This window comes from Salvelinus alpinus, chromosome 8 (assembly GCF_045679555.1).
Source record: "Salvelinus alpinus chromosome 8, SLU_Salpinus.1, whole genome shotgun sequence".
NCBI classification, from domain to species: Eukaryota; Metazoa; Chordata; class Actinopteri; order Salmoniformes; family Salmonidae; genus Salvelinus; species Salvelinus alpinus.
In genome coordinates this window covers 23441572-23459542 of record NC_092093.1, presented here as the reverse complement: position 1 = coordinate 23459542, position 17971 = coordinate 23441572, and the positions used below count along the sequence as shown (strand labels likewise).

At 43.0% G+C, this 17971-nt stretch overlaps 1 protein-coding gene across 1 annotated transcript in view; it reads left to right on the top strand.

The window, feature by feature from the left end:
- The window catches only part of LOC139582751 (uronyl 2-sulfotransferase-like), a 201961-nt gene extending 185586 nt beyond the window's left edge, over positions 1 to 16375 (top strand). The window contains exons 6-8 of the mRNA XM_071413043.1: positions 7618 to 7715; positions 7903 to 8060; positions 13676 to 16375. Of these exons, the coding sequence (XP_071269144.1) occupies positions 7618 to 7715; positions 7903 to 8060; positions 13676 to 13968 (549 nt within the window). The 3' untranslated portion in view covers positions 13969 to 16375. The remainder of the gene's footprint in view (positions 1 to 7617; positions 7716 to 7902; positions 8061 to 13675) is intronic.
- Positions 16376 to 17971: the final 1596 nt, after the last annotated feature.

The following is a 17971-nucleotide window of genomic DNA, read 5'->3' as shown; positions in this document are numbered from 1 at the left end:
ATACAACCCATATCTATGTTTATTTATTTTAACTTGTGTGCTTTAACCATTTGTACATTGTTACAACACTGTATATATCTAATATGACATTTGTAATGTCTTTATTGTTTTGAAACTTCTGTATGTGTAATGTTTACTGTTAATTTTTATTGTTTATTTCACTTTTGTATATTATCTACCTCACTTGCTTTGGCAATGTTAACACATGTTTCCCATGCCAATAAAGCCCCTTGAATTGAATTGAAATTGAAATTGAGAGAGAGAGAGAGAGAGAGAGAGAGAGAGAGAGAGAGAGAGAGAGAGAGAGAGAGAGAGAGAGAGAGGGAGAGAGAGAGAGGGAGAGAGAGAGAGAGAGAGAGAGAGCGAGAGAGAGAGAGAGAGAGAGAGAGAGAGAGAGAGAGAGAGAGACAGAGCCCCAGGACAACAGCACAATTAGACCCAACCAAATCATGAGAAAACAAAAAGATAATTACTTGACACATTGGAAAGAATTAACAAAAAAACAGAGCAAACTAGAATGCTATTTGGCCCTAAACAGAGAGTACACAGTGGCAGAATACCTGACCACTGTGACTGACCCAAACTTAAGGAAAGCTTTGACTATGTACAGACTCAGTGAGCATAGCCTTGCTATTGAGAAAGGCCGCAGTAGGCAGACATGGCTCTCAAGAGAAGACAGGCTATGTGCTCACTGCCCACAAAATGAGGTGGAAACTGAGCTGCACTTCCTAACCTCCTGCCCAATGTATGACCATATTAGAGAGACATATTTCCCTCAGATTACACAGATCCACAAAGAATTCGAAAACAAATCCAATTTTGATAAACTCCCATATCTACTGGGTGAAATTCCACAGTGTGCCATCACAGCAGCAAGATTTGTGACCTGTTGCCACAAGAAAAGGGCAACCAGTGAAGAACAAACACCATTGTAAATACAACCCATATCTATGTTTATTTATTTTAACTTGTGTGCTTTAACCATTTGTACATTGTTACAACACTGTATATATATAATATGACATTTGTAATGTCTTTATTGTTTTGAAACTTCTGTATGTGTAATGTTTACTGTTAACTTTTATTGTTTATTTCACTTTTGTATATTATCTACCTCACTTGCTTTGGCAATGTTAACACATGTTTCCCATGCCAATAAAGCCCCTTGAATTGAATTGAAATTGAAATTGAGAGAGAGAGAGAGAGAGAGAGAGAGAGAGAGAGAGAGAGAGAGAGAGAGAGAGAGAGAGAGAGAGAGAGAGAGAGAGAGAGAGAGAGAGAGAGAGAGAGAGAGAGAGAGAGAGAGAGAGAGAGAGGACAACAGCACAATTAGACCCAACCAAATCATGAGAAAACAAAAAGATAATTACTTGACACATTGGAAAGAATTAACAAAAAAACAGAGCAAACTAGAATGCTATTTGGCCCTAAACAGAGAGTACACAGTGGCAGAATACCTGACCACTGTGACTGACCCAAACTTAAGGAAAGCTTTGACTATGTACAGACTCAGTGAGCATAGCCTTGCTATTGAGAAAGGCCGCCGTAGGCAGACATGGCTCTCAAGAGAAGACAGGCTATGTGCTCACTGCCCACAAAATGAGGTGGAAACTGAGCTGCACTTCCTAACCTCCTGCCCAATGTATGACCATATTAGAGAGACATATTTCCCTCAGATTACACAGATCCACAAAGAATTCGAAAACAAATCCAATTTTGATAAACTCCCATATCTACTGGGTGAAATTCCACAGTGTGCCATCACAGCAGCAAGATTTGTGACCTGTTGCCACAAGAAAAGGGCAACCAGTGAAGAACAAACACCATTGTAAATACAACCCATATCTATGTTTATTTATTTTAACTTGTGTGCTTTAACCATTTGTACATTGTTACAACACTGTATATATATAATATGACATTTGTAATGTCTTTATTGTTTTGAAACTTCTGTATGTGTAATGTTTACTGTTAATTTTTATTGTTTATTTCACTTTTGTATATTATCTACCTCACTTGCTTTGGCAATGTTAACACATGTTTCCCATGCCAATAAAGCCCCTTGAATTGAATTGAAATTGAATTGAGAGAGAGAGAGAGAGAGAGAGAGAGAGAGAGAGAGAGAGAGAGAGAGAGAGAGAGAGAGAGAGAGAGAGAGAGAGAGAGAGAGAGAGAGAGAGAGAGAGAGGGAGAGAGAGAGAGAGAGAGAGAGAGAGAGAGAGAGAGAGCGAGAGAGAGAGAGAGAGAGAGAGAGAGAGAGAGAGAGAGAGAGAGAGAGAGAGACAGAGCCCCAGGACAACAGCACAATTAGACCCAACCAAATCATGAGAAAACAAAAAGATAATTACTTGACACATTGGAAAGAATTAACAAAAAAACAGAGCAAACTAGAATGCTATTTGGCCCTAAACAGAGAGTACACAGTGGCAGAATACCTGACCACTGTGACTGACCCAAACTTAAGGAAAGCTTTGACTATGTACAGACTCAGTGAGCATAGCCTTGCTATTGAGAAAGGCCGCCGTAGGCAGACATGGCTCTCAAGAGAAGACAGGCTATGTGCTCACTGCCCACAAAATTAGGTGGAAACTGAGCTGCACTTCCTAACCTCCTGCCCAATGTATGACCATATTAGAGAGACATATTTCCCTCAGATTACACAGATCCACAAAGAATTCGAAAACAAATCCAATTTTGATAAACTCCCATATCTACTGGGTGAAATTCCACAGTGTGCCATCACAGCAGCAAGATTTGTGACCTGTTGCCACAAGAAAAGGGCAACCAGTGAAGAACAAACACCATTGTAAATACAACCCATATCTATGTTTATTTATTTTAACTTGTGTGCTTTAACCATTTGTACATTGTTACAACACTGTATATATCTAATATGACATTTGTAATGTCTTTATTGTTTTGAAACTTCTGTATGTGTAATGTTTACTGTTAATTTTTATTGTTTATTTCACTTTTGTATATTATCTACCTCACTTGCTTTGGCAATGTTAACACATGTTTCCCATGCCAATAAAGCCCCTTGAATTGAATTGAAATTGAATTGAGAGAGAGAGAGAGAGAGAGAGAGAGAGAGAGAGAGAGAGAGAGAGAGAGAGAGAGAGAGAGAGAGAGAGAAAATGTCTGCATGTTCTACCAGTGTTCTGGGTTCTCTTGGATTCGTATGGTTCCTTTGAAGCCTCTTCCAGTTGTTCTGCTCCCTTTTGTCAGAATGTACCCGGTCCAAATGCAGAGCAGCGGATCTGAGAGAGAGTGCAGAGCAGATTAAAAAGGCACTCAGTGGTAAGGGTGGATTTCTTTGGGGATTCAAAGTTTAGCTTGAACTGATCTCTAAGAATATTGCTCCCTGTGTTAACAGGACAGTCAGTCAGTCAATGAGCAAGTCAGTCAGTCAGACAGCCTTATGGCCCCTTGGTGGCTGACTGAAAGGATAACGTCCTCCTCTCTAAACCTATCATCTACATAGACAGGAACTGACACGTGTCCTTTTCTCTCATATTGTGTTGCCCGCAGAGTTCGTGGGTTTAAGAGGAATTCATGATGTTTTTTGGTGGGAGGAATCGAGAGTTTGAGAAATTGAGGGGTAGAGAAGAAGAGCAAGAAAGAGTGGAAATGGTGGTCTGTTATCAAAGCCCCAGTGCATCCAGGTTTCTTAAGGCTTTTGTTAGTGTTCTATCATCGTCGCGTGGCCCCAGTCTGGCCCACTCAAAGCTTATGAATGGTTTATGAAGCTAATATGTCATGTTCCTGACAGGTCTCTGTGTTGTGCTGTGACCTGACTGTACACCAGGTGTCCCAGTATCATTAACACCACAGAACCCAGACAGGACCAGAGCTGGGTGAGAGACTGTTCTCTTTAATAGTGGCCATGTGAAATGCAACACTTCCTGCAACCTTAGTGATATCATAGTTCACACACCACACACACACACCCACCTCACCCTACCACTCCCTCTCTGTTTTTGTGGGTACATTAAGTCATGTTTTATGTGTATAAAGGGGGGAGGAACACAGTGGAACACAGGCAAATGTCATGTGAGTCACAGCGCCGACTTTGTTGATAAGTGTGAAAAAAGGACTGCAGGGATCTATCTGGCTGAGAGTGGGTCCAGAATGGAAACATACAGTGCATTCGGAAAGTATTCAGACCCCTTCCCTTTTCCCACATTTTGTTACATTACAGTCTTATTCTAAAAGGGATTAAATAAAACATTTTCCTCATCAATTTACACACAGTACAACATAATGACAAAGCAAAAACAGGTTTTAGAGTTTTTTGCAAATTTATTATAAGTTAAAAACAGAAATACCTTATATGCATAAGTATTCAGACCCTTTGCTATGAGACTCGAAATTGAGCTCAGGTGCATCCTGTTTCCATTGATCATCCTTAAGATGTTTCTACAACTTGATTGGAGTCCACCTCTGGTAAATTCGGAATTTGTATCTGTCTATATAAGCTCCGATAGTTGACGGAGAAAAAACCAAGCCATGATGTCAAAGGAATTGTCCGTAGAGATCTGAGACAGGATTGTATCGAGGCACAGATCTGGGGAAGGGTACCAAAAAATTTCTGCAGCATTGAAGGTCCCCAAGAACGCAGTGGACTGCATCATTCTTAAACTGAAGAAGTTTGGAACCACCAAGACTCTTCCGAGAGCTGGCCATCTGGCCAAACTGAGCAATCCGGGGAGAAGGGCCTTTGTCTGGGAGGTGACCGAGAAACCAATGGTCACTCTAACAGAGCTCCAGAGTTCCACTGTGGAGATGGGAAAACCTTCCAGAAGGACAACCATCTCTGCAGCACTCCACCAATCAGGCCTTTATGGCCAGATGGAATCCCCTCCTCAGTAAAAGGCACATGACAGCCCACTTGGAGTTTGCCAAAAGGCACCTAAGGACTCTCAGACCATGAGAAACAAGATTCTCTGGTCTAACGAAAGCAAGATTGAACTCTTTGAGCGATTGAGCGTCACATCTGGAGGAAACCAGGCACCATCCCTACTGTGAAGCATGGTGGTGGCAGCATCATGCTGTGGGGATCTTTTTCAGTGGCAGGGACTGGTAGACTAGTTAGAATCGAGGGAAATATGAACGGAGCAAAGTACAGAGAGATCTTTGATAAAAACCTGCTCCAGAGCACTCAGGACCTCAGACTGGAGGTTCACCTTCCAACAGGACAACAACCCTAAGCACACAGCCAACACAACACAGGAGTGGCTTCGGGACAAGTCTCTGAATGGCCCTGAGTGGCCCAGCCAGAGCCCGCACTTTAACCCCATCGAACATCTCTGGAAAAAACTGAAAATAGCTGTGCAGTGATGCTCCCCATCCAACCTGACCGAGCTTGAGAGGATCTGCAGAGAAGAATGGAAGAAACTCCCCAAATACAGGTGTGGCAAGCTTGTCGCGTCATACCCAATAAGACTCAAGGTTGTAATCGCTGCCAAAGGTGCTTCAACAAAGTACTGAGTAAAGGGTCGGAATATGTAAATGTCATGTTTGCAAAAATGTCTAAAAACCAGTTTTTGCGTTTTCAGTATGGGGTATTGTGTGTAGATTGATGAGGGGAAAAAACAATTTAATTAATTTTAGAATAAGGCTGTAACGTAAGAAAATGTGGAAAAAGTCAAGGGGTCTGAATACTTTCTGAATGCACTGCGTAGTGTCCTACTCCCGCTACACACACTCTCTCCTTCCTGCTTCCCTGGGTGGAGGAAGAAATTATTCCAAAGACTGTTATAGTTCTAATCGATGGGAGAAGTGCAAGAATGAACAGTACTTTGCTAAATTGTATGTGTGTGTGCGTGCGTGCGTGCGTGTGCGTGTGTGTGCGTGTGCGTGTGCGTGCGTGCGTGCGTGTGTGGGTCTTGTGTGTGTGGGTCTTGTGTGTGTGGGTGTGTCTTGTGTGTGTGGGTGTGTGAGCTTGCGTGCCTGCTTGTGTGTGTGAATGGGTTTGAGTGTGTGTGTGTGTATCTTTCATGTGTTTTTGAGTGTTGTGTCGCCCAGGCCTCGTTGCTGTCAATAAAGCTTACGTCACCTGACATGACATGGATTTGAATCTTGGGTTTGTAGCAGAGAGAGAGAAAAGACTGGGTGACTTCACTCCTTTATGGGTTTTTAATCTCTCTTTCTTTTTTAATTTGGTCTCAGTGGGCCTCCTTCGTTCAGCCCACTGGTTAAACAGAGAGGTGGTTTAGTGTTTCACTGCTCTGCTCCAGTGGCTCCTGCGTTTGGACACTTTCTTTTTCATTTTCATACAGGCGGTGGGTCAGGAGGGAGAGAAGATGGTGGGATTGGGATGTTGGGATTGGGATGTTGGGATTGGGATGTTGGCATTGGGATGTTGGGATTGGGATGGTGGGATTGGGATGGTGGGATTGGGATGTTGGGATTGGGATGGTGGGATTGGGATGGTGGGATTGGGATGGTGGGATTGGGATGGTGGGATTGGGATGTTGGGATTGGGATGGTGGGATTGGGATGGTGGGATTGGGATGGTGGGATTGGGATGTTGGGATTGGGATGTTGGGATGGTGGGATTGGGATGGTGGGATGGTGGGATTGGGATGGTGGGATTGGGATGTTGGGATTGGGATGTTTGTAGCATGGCCAACATAATGTGGCTAGCGGAGGAGACCAAAGGTTACCCTTGTTTCAGTATATTGGTCTGCATTACTAAACAGTCATCATTCTGGTCAGAGAATAATACCATTGACCTCTCACTACATGTTGCTCTTGAGATACCCTACATATTCCACTGAGAAGGAAACAGATGAGCTAATAACTGCTAATAGGAAGCTGAATGTCTTATTTAGGCTGTCAGGTTTGGTTTGAAGGTAGTGTCTGTTTACTTTTTTTGGTTTGTTTAAAAAAGTATCTTTATTTAAGATGTTCACATTTTACAATCATAAATAGTTCAAGTAAATACATAAAAACTTTCACATCAATTCATTTGAGTTCATAATTATGTACCATGATTTAGAAATGTAATTAGGGGGTGGTGCAGGGAGATCTACATCCCGTTTAACTAAGTGGCCAGAGATCAAACATATGTGCCCATGGAAGTTTCTGGAGTTCATCTTATTAATTATTTTTAGTTCCTTTTTGATTTGTTAAAATAAAATATTAAATAGTGTTCAAACCAAAAAGTTATTTTATAGTCATAATACAGCTTGTCTTCCAAATTTGATTGTTTACCACCATAATTATTTAGTATTCATTTTACCAACGCTAACCATCAAAAGTAGTATGAGTTCCTTAAGAGACGAGAAGACTTGGTGAAGGGTTCCCCCTAGTGAGAGTAATGTAGAATTGCACTTTTCATTCAATCCCATTATTCTTGCAGAAAAGTAGGCATCAACCTGTCACATTGGAGGCTGCTGAGGGGAGGACGGCTCATAATAATGGCTGGAATGGCGCGAATGGAATGGCATCAAACCATGTGTTTCATGTATTTGATACCATTCCACATATTCCACTCCAGCCGTTACCACGAGCCCAACCTCCCCAATTAAGGTGCCGACAACTTCCTGTGCAACCTGAATGTGATTGTCTGTTTTTCTGATGGGCTGTCTCTTCGGTCTCCCTCCTGTCCAGGACATCAATGTGTGCATCCTGGAGAATTACCCAGAATGCTCCAACCCCAGACTCTTCTACATCATCCCATATTTCTGTGGACAGCACCCCCAGTGCAGGTAATAAGACCTGTATTGCAGGGAATCAGGCTCCACATTTGGTAATAGTTACACATTATCCTGACTGGTATTAATATTTTTTTAATACCAGTCAATATTAATGTTTATTAAAGTATTATTGGTTATAATTCCCTCTGGGTTGGTTGATATTTTCCTCTGACTGTGCCTGTTGTTCTGTGTGTTTCAGGGAGCCGGGACAATGGGCACTGGAGAGGGCCAAACAGAACGTTCTAGAGAACTTCCTTATCGTGGGGATCCTAGAGGAGCTGGAAGATGTCCTGCTTCTTCTAGAGAGACTGTTACCTCACTACTTTACTGACGTACTCAACATCTACAAGAGCCCAGGTAGGCCTACACACCAGGGTTTCCACTGAAGTTATTTAACTGCCCTTTGTGCAGGCTATGTAACCATCTACCATGTTGTTGTCCTTAAAAACTGGGGATTTCACTCGCGCAGCACCTGTTTCCACGGTGGTGTTGTAGCCTATACCCATATCAGTGGAGCAACTTTCACTGGGGACAGCTCCACATTCTGAAATAGCATTTTTGTCCCACCCAGTTGTATCATTGGAATGTGCTACAAAATGAGGCAATGGTGTGCTTTAGGACCATGCGGACGCCTCCGAGCGGTCAGGTAGACTGTTTGGAGTGTTTATCCGACTGAATCAAAATAATAACAAATAATTATAGTTATGTCCCCCCCACTTCTGAAACCAAATTCTGCACGTGGACAAATTAGAATGTTTTATCACCACACAAATAAGAGGCCGTGTGCGAGGCTTTATGTCTGCCTCGCCGCTCAAAGAATGGAATTTGAACACAATGCTACACAGCAAGCTCCTGGGTTTTTAAAAACTTTATTATATTGATTTTTTTTTAATCCGACCCGCAATGTAATTGTTCTGAACCACTAGCCGACCCGCAATGTAATTGTTCTGAACCACTAGCCGACCCCCAATGTAATTGTTCTGAACCACTAGCCGACCCGCAATGTAATTGTTCTGAACCACTAGCCGACCCCCAATGTAATTGTTCTGAACCACTAGCCGACCCCCAATGTAATTGTTCTGAACCACTAGCCGACCCCCAATGTAATTGTTCTGAACCACTAGCCGACCCGCAATGTAATTGTTCTGAACCACTAGCCGACCCGCAATGTAATTGTTCTGAACCACTAGCCGACCCCCAATGTAATTGTTCTGAACCACTAGCCGACCCGCAATGTAATTGTTCTGAACCACTAGCCGACCCCCAATGTAATTGTTCTGAACCACTAGCCGACCCGCAATGTAATTGTTCTGAACCACTAGCCGACCCCCAATGTAATTGTTCTGAACCACTAGCCGACCCGCAATGTAATTGTTCTGAACCACTAGCCGACCCGCAATGTAATTGTTCTGAACCACTAGCCGACCCCCAATGTAATTGTTCTGAACCACTAGCCGACCCCCAATGTAATTGTTCTGAACCACTAGCCGACCCCCAATGTAATTGTTCTGAACCACTAGCCGACCCCCAATGTAATTGTTCTGAACCACTAGCCGACCCCCAATGTAATTGTTCTGAACCACTAGCCGACCCCCAATGTAATTGTTCTGAACCACTAGCCGACCCCAATGTAATTGTTCTGAACCACTAGCCGACCCCCAATGTAATTGTTCTGAACCACTAGCCGACCCCAATGTAATTGTTCTGAACCACTAGCCGACCCGCAATGTAATTGTTCTGAACCACTAGCCGACCCCAATGCAACTTCGAACCATAGCCACCCGAATGTAATTGTTCTGAACCACTAGCCGAACCCCCAATGTAATTGTTCTGAACCACTAGCCGACCCCAATGTAATTGTTCTGCAACCACTATGTTCGACCACCCGAATGTAATTGTTCTGAACCACTAGCCGACCCCAATGTAATTGTTCTGAACCACTAGACCCCAATGAACCACTAGCCGACCCCCAATGTAATTGTTCTGAACCACTAGCCGACCCCCAATGTAATTGTTCTGAACCACTAGCCGACCCCCAATGTAATTGTTCTGAACCACTAGCCGACCCCCAATGTAATTGTTCTGAACCACTAGCCGACCCCCAATGTAATTGTTCTGAACCACTAGCCGACCCCCAATGTAATTGTTCTGAACCACTAGCCGACCCCCAATGTAATTGTTCTGAACCACTAGCCGACCCCCAATGTAATTGTTCTGAACCACTAGCCGACCCCCAATGTAATTGTTCTGAACCACTAGCCGACCCGCAATGTAATTGTTCTGAACCACTAGCCGACCCGCAATGTAATTGTTCTGAACCACTAGCCGACCCCCAATGTAATTGTTCTGAACCACTAGCCGACCCGCAATGTAATTGTTCTGAACCACTAGCCGACCTAAGCGTTAAAGAATGTTTTCATTTCACCAGCTAGCTGATTTTTTTGCGGCTCACCTGCTACTCAACTAATGATTAGCCCAATAGGGTAAATGCAGATAGGTATCCCCATGCTTCAGCCTATTTATTTATAGCCACTTTGCTGTATGGGCTACAGGTGATAATGTTTATTGTTAACAGCATACCTGATAATAGCATACCTAAAGTAATAGCATACTTTAAAATAATTTAAACAAATTATTCTACCAATATTATTTGGCTCATTTCTGGAGGTGGAATTTATATTTTAGATGGTGTTTTTTTCCCATTCGTTTTGAAGTAGTGTGTCCTGAGCATCTCTGTCCTGCTACATAGAAATTATCCAGGGTGAGGTCCGCAACCTTTTCCCGCCAATGCTACACATTTTTCCAGAGGAAACACTGGTACAGTGTTTTGTCATCCGCTACAAGACCATGGTGCTTGCCTACGGAGCTGTGAGGGGAACGGCACCTCCGTACCTTCAGGCTCTGATCAGGCCCTACACCCAAACAAGGGCACTGCGTTCATCCACCTCTGGCCTGCTCGCCTCCCTACCTCTGAGGAAGTACAGTTCCCGCTCAGCCCAGTCAAAACTGTTCGCTGCTCTGGCACCCCAATGGTGGAACAAACTCCCTCACGACGCCAGGTCAGCGGAGTCAATCACCACCTTCCGGAGACACCTGAAACCCCACCTCTTTAAGGAATACCTAGGATAGGATAAAGTAATCCTTCTAACCCCCCCCCCCCCTTAAAAGAGTTAGATGCACTATTGTAAAGTGGTTGTTCCACTGGATATCATAAGGTGAATGCACCAATTTGTAAGTCGCTCTGGATAAGAGCGTCTGCTAAATGACTTAAATGTAAATGTAATGTAAATGTACATACGCAACCACACCCTGGCATGTACAGTACCGTCAAACGTTTGGACACACATACTCATTCAAGGATTTTTCTTTATTTTTACTATTTTCTACATTGTAGAATAATAGTGAAGACATCAAAACTATGGAATCATGTAGTAACCCAATGTGTTAAACAAATCTAAATATATTTTATTTGAGATTCTTCAAATAGGCACCCTTTGCCTTGATGACAGCTTTGCACACTCTTGGCATTCTCTCAACCAGCTTCATGTGGTAGTCACCTGGAATGCATTTCAATTAACAGGTGTGCCTTGTTAAAAATTAATTTGTGGTATTTCTTTCCTTCTTATTTCTTTGCGTTTGAGCCAATCAGTTGTTTTGTGACAAGGTGGGGGGGTATACAGAAGATAGCCCAATTTGGTAAAATACCAAGTCCATATTATGGCAAGAACAGCTCAAATAAGCAAAGAGAAACGACAGTCCATCATTACTTTAAGACATGAAGGTCAGTCAATTCAGAAAAGGTCAAAACCATCAAGCGCTATGATGAAACTGGCTCTCATGAGGACTGTCACAGGAAAGGAAGACCCGGTGTTACCTCTGCTGCAGAGGATAAATTCATTAGAGTTACTAACCTCAGAAATTGCAGCCCAAATAAATGCTTCACAGAGTTCAAGTAACAGACACATCTCAACCTCAACTGTTCAGAGGAGACTGCATGAATCAGGCCTTCATGGTTGAATTGCTGTAAAGAAACCACTACTAAAGGACACCAATAAGAAAAGACTTGCTTGGGCCAAGATACATGAGCAATGGACATTAGATCGGTGGAAATCTGTCCTTTGGTCTGATTTGTCAAATTTTTTTAGTTTTGGTTCTAACCGTTGTGCCTTTGTGAGACACAGAGTAGGTGAACGGATGATCTCTGCATGTGTGGTTCCCACCGTGAAGCATGGAGGAGGTGTGATGGTGTGGGGGTGCTTTGCTGGTGACACTTTCAGTGATTTATTTAGAATTCAAGGCACACTTTTTATTGAAATATATTGAATTTTTTGTGTTTTTTTTACCCCTTTTTCTTCCCAATTTCATGGTATCCAATTGGTAGTTATAGTCCTGTCCCATCGCTGCAACTACTGTATGTAGTCGGGAGAGGCAAAGGTTGAGAGCCGTGTGTTCTCCGAAACACAACCCAGCCAAGCCGCACTGTTTCTTGACACAACGCCCGCTTAACCCGGAAGCCAGCCACACCAATGTGTCGGAAAAAACACAGTACACCTGGCGACCGTGTTAGCGTGCATTGCTCCCGGCCCGCAAAAGGAGTCGCTAGTGCGCGATGGGACAGGAACATCCCTGCCGGCCAAACCCGGACGACGCTGGGCCAATTGTGCGCCGCCCCATGGGTCTCCCAGTCGCGGCCGGCTGCGACAGAGCCTGGACTCGAACCAGGTTCTCTAGTGGCACAGCCTTAGACCACTGCACCACTCGGGAGGCTCAAGGTACACTTAATCAACATGGCTACCACAACATTCTGCAGTGATACGCTATCCCATCTGGTTTGCGCTCAGTGGGACTATCATTTGTTTTTCAAGAGCACATTGACCCAACACACCTCTAGGCTGTGTAAGGGCTATTTGACCAAGAAGGAGAGTGATGGAGTGCTGCATCAGATGACCTGGCCTAGACAATCCCCCGACCTCAACCAAATTGAGATGGTTTGGGATGAGTTGGACTGCAAAGTGAAGGAAAAGCAGCCAACAAGTGCTCAGCATATGTGGAAACTCCTTCAAGACTGTTGGAAAAGCATTCCAGGTGAAGCTGGTTGAGAGAATGCCAAGAGTATGGCAAGAGTGTGCAAAGCTGTCATCAAGGCAAAGGGTGACTACTTTGAAGAATCTAAAATATTTGAGCTGTTCTTGCCATAATATGGACTTGGTCATTTACCAAATAGGGCTATCTTCTGTATACCGCCCCACCATCACAACACAACTGATTGGATCAAACACATTAAGAAGGAAAGAAATTCCACAAATGAACTTTTAAGAAGGCACACCTGTTAATTGAAATACATTCCAGGTGACTACCTCATGAAGCTGGTTAAGAGAATGCCAATAGTGTGCAAAGCTGTCATTAAGGCAAAGGGAGGATATTTGAAGAATCTCAAATACAATTTTATTTTTTATTTTGTTTAACACTTTTTTGGTTACTACATGATTCAATCAAATGTATTTATAAAACCCTTCTTACATCAGCTGATGTCACAAAGTGCTGTATAGAAACCCAGCCTAAAACCCCAAACAGCAAGCAATGCAGGTGTAGAAGCACGGTGGCTAGGAAAAACTCCCTAGAAAGGCCGGAACCTAGGAAGAAACCTAGTGTTAGTGTTATTTCATAGTTTTGATGTCTTCTCTATTGTTCTACAATATAGAAAATAGTAAAAAATAAAGAAAACCCTTGAATGAGTAGGCGTGTCCAAACTTTTGACTGGTACTGTATATGCCTGTTACACTGCATTGAAATGATTCACCTTTTGAAGGAATATTTCACTCCAATAACAAACTTTGTCAGAAGTTTATTTTCATACCTCAAAAGTGGTCTACAGTAGGCCTAACTCTCCTTTTGATGGATGACAATATGTATTTTCTTCACATTTTAACCATACATTAATAACTTCCTGGTCTGTTTCTCTGTCTCCGCAGACTACAGGAAGATGGGGAACATGACTGGTACGGTGCGTAAACACACGCCCACTCTGGAGGCCCTTCAGGTTCTGTACCACCGCATGCGCTACGAGTACGACTTCTACAACTTCATCCGAGACCAGTTCCACTTGATGAAGAAGAAGATTGGCCTCAAGTCGGTCTCCCGACCACCTTCCCACCAGGCCTCCTTCCTAAGAGACCTCTCCCTCCAAACCCCAGAGCCCCTGGATGAAGACGAGGAGCTGGAGACCGACCTGGAGGACGCCAACAGCTGGTTGGTCCAGCCCTGACCAATGCCGTGGTGACTGAGGACTTTACTTGCGTCTGGTTGGCTGGAGGTGGCATGATAAAGGGGCGGGGGATGTGCCCTGTCTGTCAGCATTCCCAGGAGGACGATTGGTTGGGGGTGTGTGGATCCTGATGCCTGTGTTTTTACGGGCTACATATTCCGTTCATCTCGGACTCTCTACTCATTGCTGAGAACCTTAGGAGTGGGCTCTGACTCTCTGCTACCACTGAGGACCTTGGGAGTAGGCTCTGACTCTCTGCTACCACTGAGGACCTTGGGAGTGGGCTCGGACTCTCTGCTCACCGCTGAGGACCTTGGGAGTGGGCTCGGACTCTCTGCTCACCGCTGAGGACCTTGGGAGTGGACTCGGACTCTCTGCTCACCGCTGAGGACCTTGGGAGTGGGCTCGGACTCTGCTCACCGCTGAGGGACCTTGGGAGTGGACTCGGACTCTCTGCTCACCGCTGAGGACCTTGGGAGTGGGCTCGGACTCTCTGCTCACCGCTGAGGACCTTCGTTGTGGGTGGATGGATGGATGGACGAACCGCTATATTTAAAGATTGACTAGAATAATGGGTGGGGGTTTACTTTAAAAAGCTCACTTTGCTTGTTTTATTTTTGTTTTGTTGGTTTGAGGGCGTCCTGTTTGGGGTATCTCCGGGTGAGATAAGACAAAAGGGATTTGGACCTATGAACTCATTAAGAAACATTTTACATGTTGAGGGGAGGGCTGCATCTTAGGATCAGGAAAAATTCAAAGACACCAACATAGGTGCAGGGATGATGGGGGGGAGGAGCGTGTTGAGGTGTGAGAGAGCAGGGACGAGACGGGGATGAAATTGTAGGGGTTGTGTGTAACAGGTCTACTTTTAGTGCTTGACCACTCCGTCTCTCCCTGTCTCTCCCAGCCTCCTTTTCTCTCCCTTTCTTTTCCCCTTATTTTCTCTCTCTCCCTCACACTCTGCCTGTTTTAAGGGCCCTTGTTTTCAAAGTGTGATTCAAAGTGCCAAACCGTCAAATGGTGTGTCATAGTCATAAACTTCTCTAAGTGCCAAACCTAACCAAGTGGGGTCAGACACCTTCTGTTCCTAGAAACCCTGTTTGGGAGGATCCTCTGATCACAGTGGGAGTGGGAGTGGGGGGCCCAAATGTGATAGTGTCTATGCATGACAGAATCAGTTTACTTTGTTTAATAGATGTCGATATGATGAAAGGGTCAAATGGCAGGAAGAGCACTCAACTATGAATTCAAAGAATTCCAACTGTGTGTCTACGATTGGATTTGACAACAACATTTGTCAAACTGAAAATGTATGAAGAAAGGTTGAATATTTTGGTACATAACTTGGGAAATATTAAGAAATGTATGATGTTGATTGGTGAAAATGTATGTTTTTCCTCAAATGTTGACATCTCCATTGGAATAGAAAATATGATGTTTGACTTCCTTCAACAACAACAAAAAATCGAATAAAAATATTATTTCAAAGATAAAGCTGAAGGCTTTAATCAAACGCTTTACCTGAACTCACCAAATGAAATGACAATGTGTTCACAGTCTGCACTTAGTCTTATTTGAGGATGTTCAACCTCGGCTTGTTGGTTACTGTAATGTCTAAATCCACACCTTTGTTTCTTAACTCTCCCCTTACTCTCAGTATTTCATAGAGCAGCCATGGTGTTGCACTTTGGCCATTTACTGATAACTCAACACCCAGAGAAGAAAATGGCCACAACCACCTATTACCTGGCAGTCATACCTATATTTGCGGTTTAAATATATTGGCACCCTCACTATTTCTTCTAAAACAAGTAGATTTGGAAAAAAAATATTAACGTGTATCTGTTTGATTTACAACTGCACAGGACCAAGAAGAAAGAAACAATCCAAACTGAAATTAAGACTTTTCACTTCAAAGTCAAAAAGGGTCTTGACTAAGTTATTCACAATTCAAATGAATTTGGTTCTAATTCTGGTTTACTGTGCAATGTATCTCACCTGTGGAAAGTTCCAGGTGCCTACAGGGTAAAAAGAGCAATTCAACCAGTTTTAAATGCTCCATTGCACGCAATTAAAAAAGGGCAAGGGTGCCAATATATTTGACCACATCTGTAAGCCATAGTCATTGTACTGTCATTGCCTTCAGCGTGGATTTTCTTTTTGACATTTTAATTTATTATTATGTATCCATTTTCATTCCAGAAAGGATTCTCAGGAAAAAAGGTTTCTTACAACGTTGAAATAAGTTGTACTATCAAGCTATTCATAATATCTAAAGATGAGTAAAATATCCCCAATAAAATTATATGAACATCTTAAAGAAATGGTTTAACTGTTTTACAATAAATGGAATCCATTCATTTCAATCTCCTCAGACAGTTTTCTAAATAAAAACCTAACAATTGCAGTTGCTGTCTGTGCTTCCTCACAATTATTTTTTATACAATAAACCAGTGCATGCCTATTGTTTTCCAATCCAAGAGGATACATGAATTGTACATTTACCCACCTAGCTCTGAATCCATGAAATAAATGCAGTCTGTTATGTGCTAACAACCTGATAAACAAGTACTAGGTTATTCATGTGTAAGTGCTGTTCCAGTTCCACCTGATGAACAAGAACATTGGCCTCAAGTGTCTCCCGACCCCCTGGACACCAGGCCTCCTTCCTAAGAGAGAAAGCCCCAGTTCACAACACCCCAGAGACCCAGGAAGAGGACAACCAAGACCAAAACAGCTGGTTTGTTAGCACAGAAATAGATCATTCAGCCATTGAGCAATGATCAAATCTGTCTGGAAGGGAATGTTTGTGTCAGAACACTATCAGTTTCCATTGAGACTGACTGGTGATAACAGCCATTGTCGCCGTTGTGGAGTTGGAAGCTTACTCCTCCACCAGACGTCATTTGGGGAAAAGTCTGACCTCCACCCGCTCCTCTCTGTCCTCTCTCCTACGTGACCCGGAAACCGATAAGTGGTCGAAGGGATGTCCATTCGTTTAATAGGCGAATGGAAGCATGTCCTCCCCTCCTCGATAGCCACCTTTCATTGAGGATAGTCATGTGTATCCTACCGGAGTCCTTCACGGAAGAGTTTTCAAACCCCCTTTGAATCAGCTTTTGTTTTGTCGGAGGAGGAAAGCATGCTCACATTTAAAATGAATATGCTACTTATCATTGTATCTATAAAATGTGTTACGAACTGGCTCGTAGCCTTTAGCGAAGTGGGAGACAATGCGGAGATAAGGAAATAAGAAACGTACAGTACCGGTCAAAAGTTTGGACACCTACTCATTCAAGGGTTTTTCTTTATTGTTACTATTTTATATATTGTAGAATAATAATGAAGACATCAAAACTATGAAATAACACATATGGGATCATGTAGTAACCAAAGAATCCAAATATATTTTAGATTCTTAATTCAAAAGGCACTCGCACATCTGAGCAATCTTTTTTGCAGGTGCATGGTAACAGTTGAACAAGATCAAGGAAAAATGAAACTGCACACTGCTCTTGATAGTATCACTGATCTTTAATAAGCTTACGTATCGGCCTCACGGCCTTCGTCAGAGCTTTTGTGAGTTTTTTTTAAATTAGCACCCTTATGTAGACCTAGCCCCACCCACATCCGTTCTACGCATCGAAAGGGGTTGGAGGCGAAGGAAAAAACAAATAATAAGTGCTACCAAATATAACAATATGCATTTCATAAATATTAGAATAAAGTGTGTACATAAAACGTATTAAACACGTCTGTAAAACCACAATGAGGACATAACTTGCTCCGTATGTCTTTCATTAATCATTGGGTACATCGTACGACAAACATCAGAGTAATCTTAAATAGGGGCATAATTCATGTTCAAATTCACAACATAACATACATAGGCATTTCATCATTAAGTCCTTTAGGAAATCATGTCTGGAGGGTGAAAATCCAAAAACATTCTCTTTTACTCAGAGTATTATTAATATCGCCTCCCCTGTCTGATATCTTAACT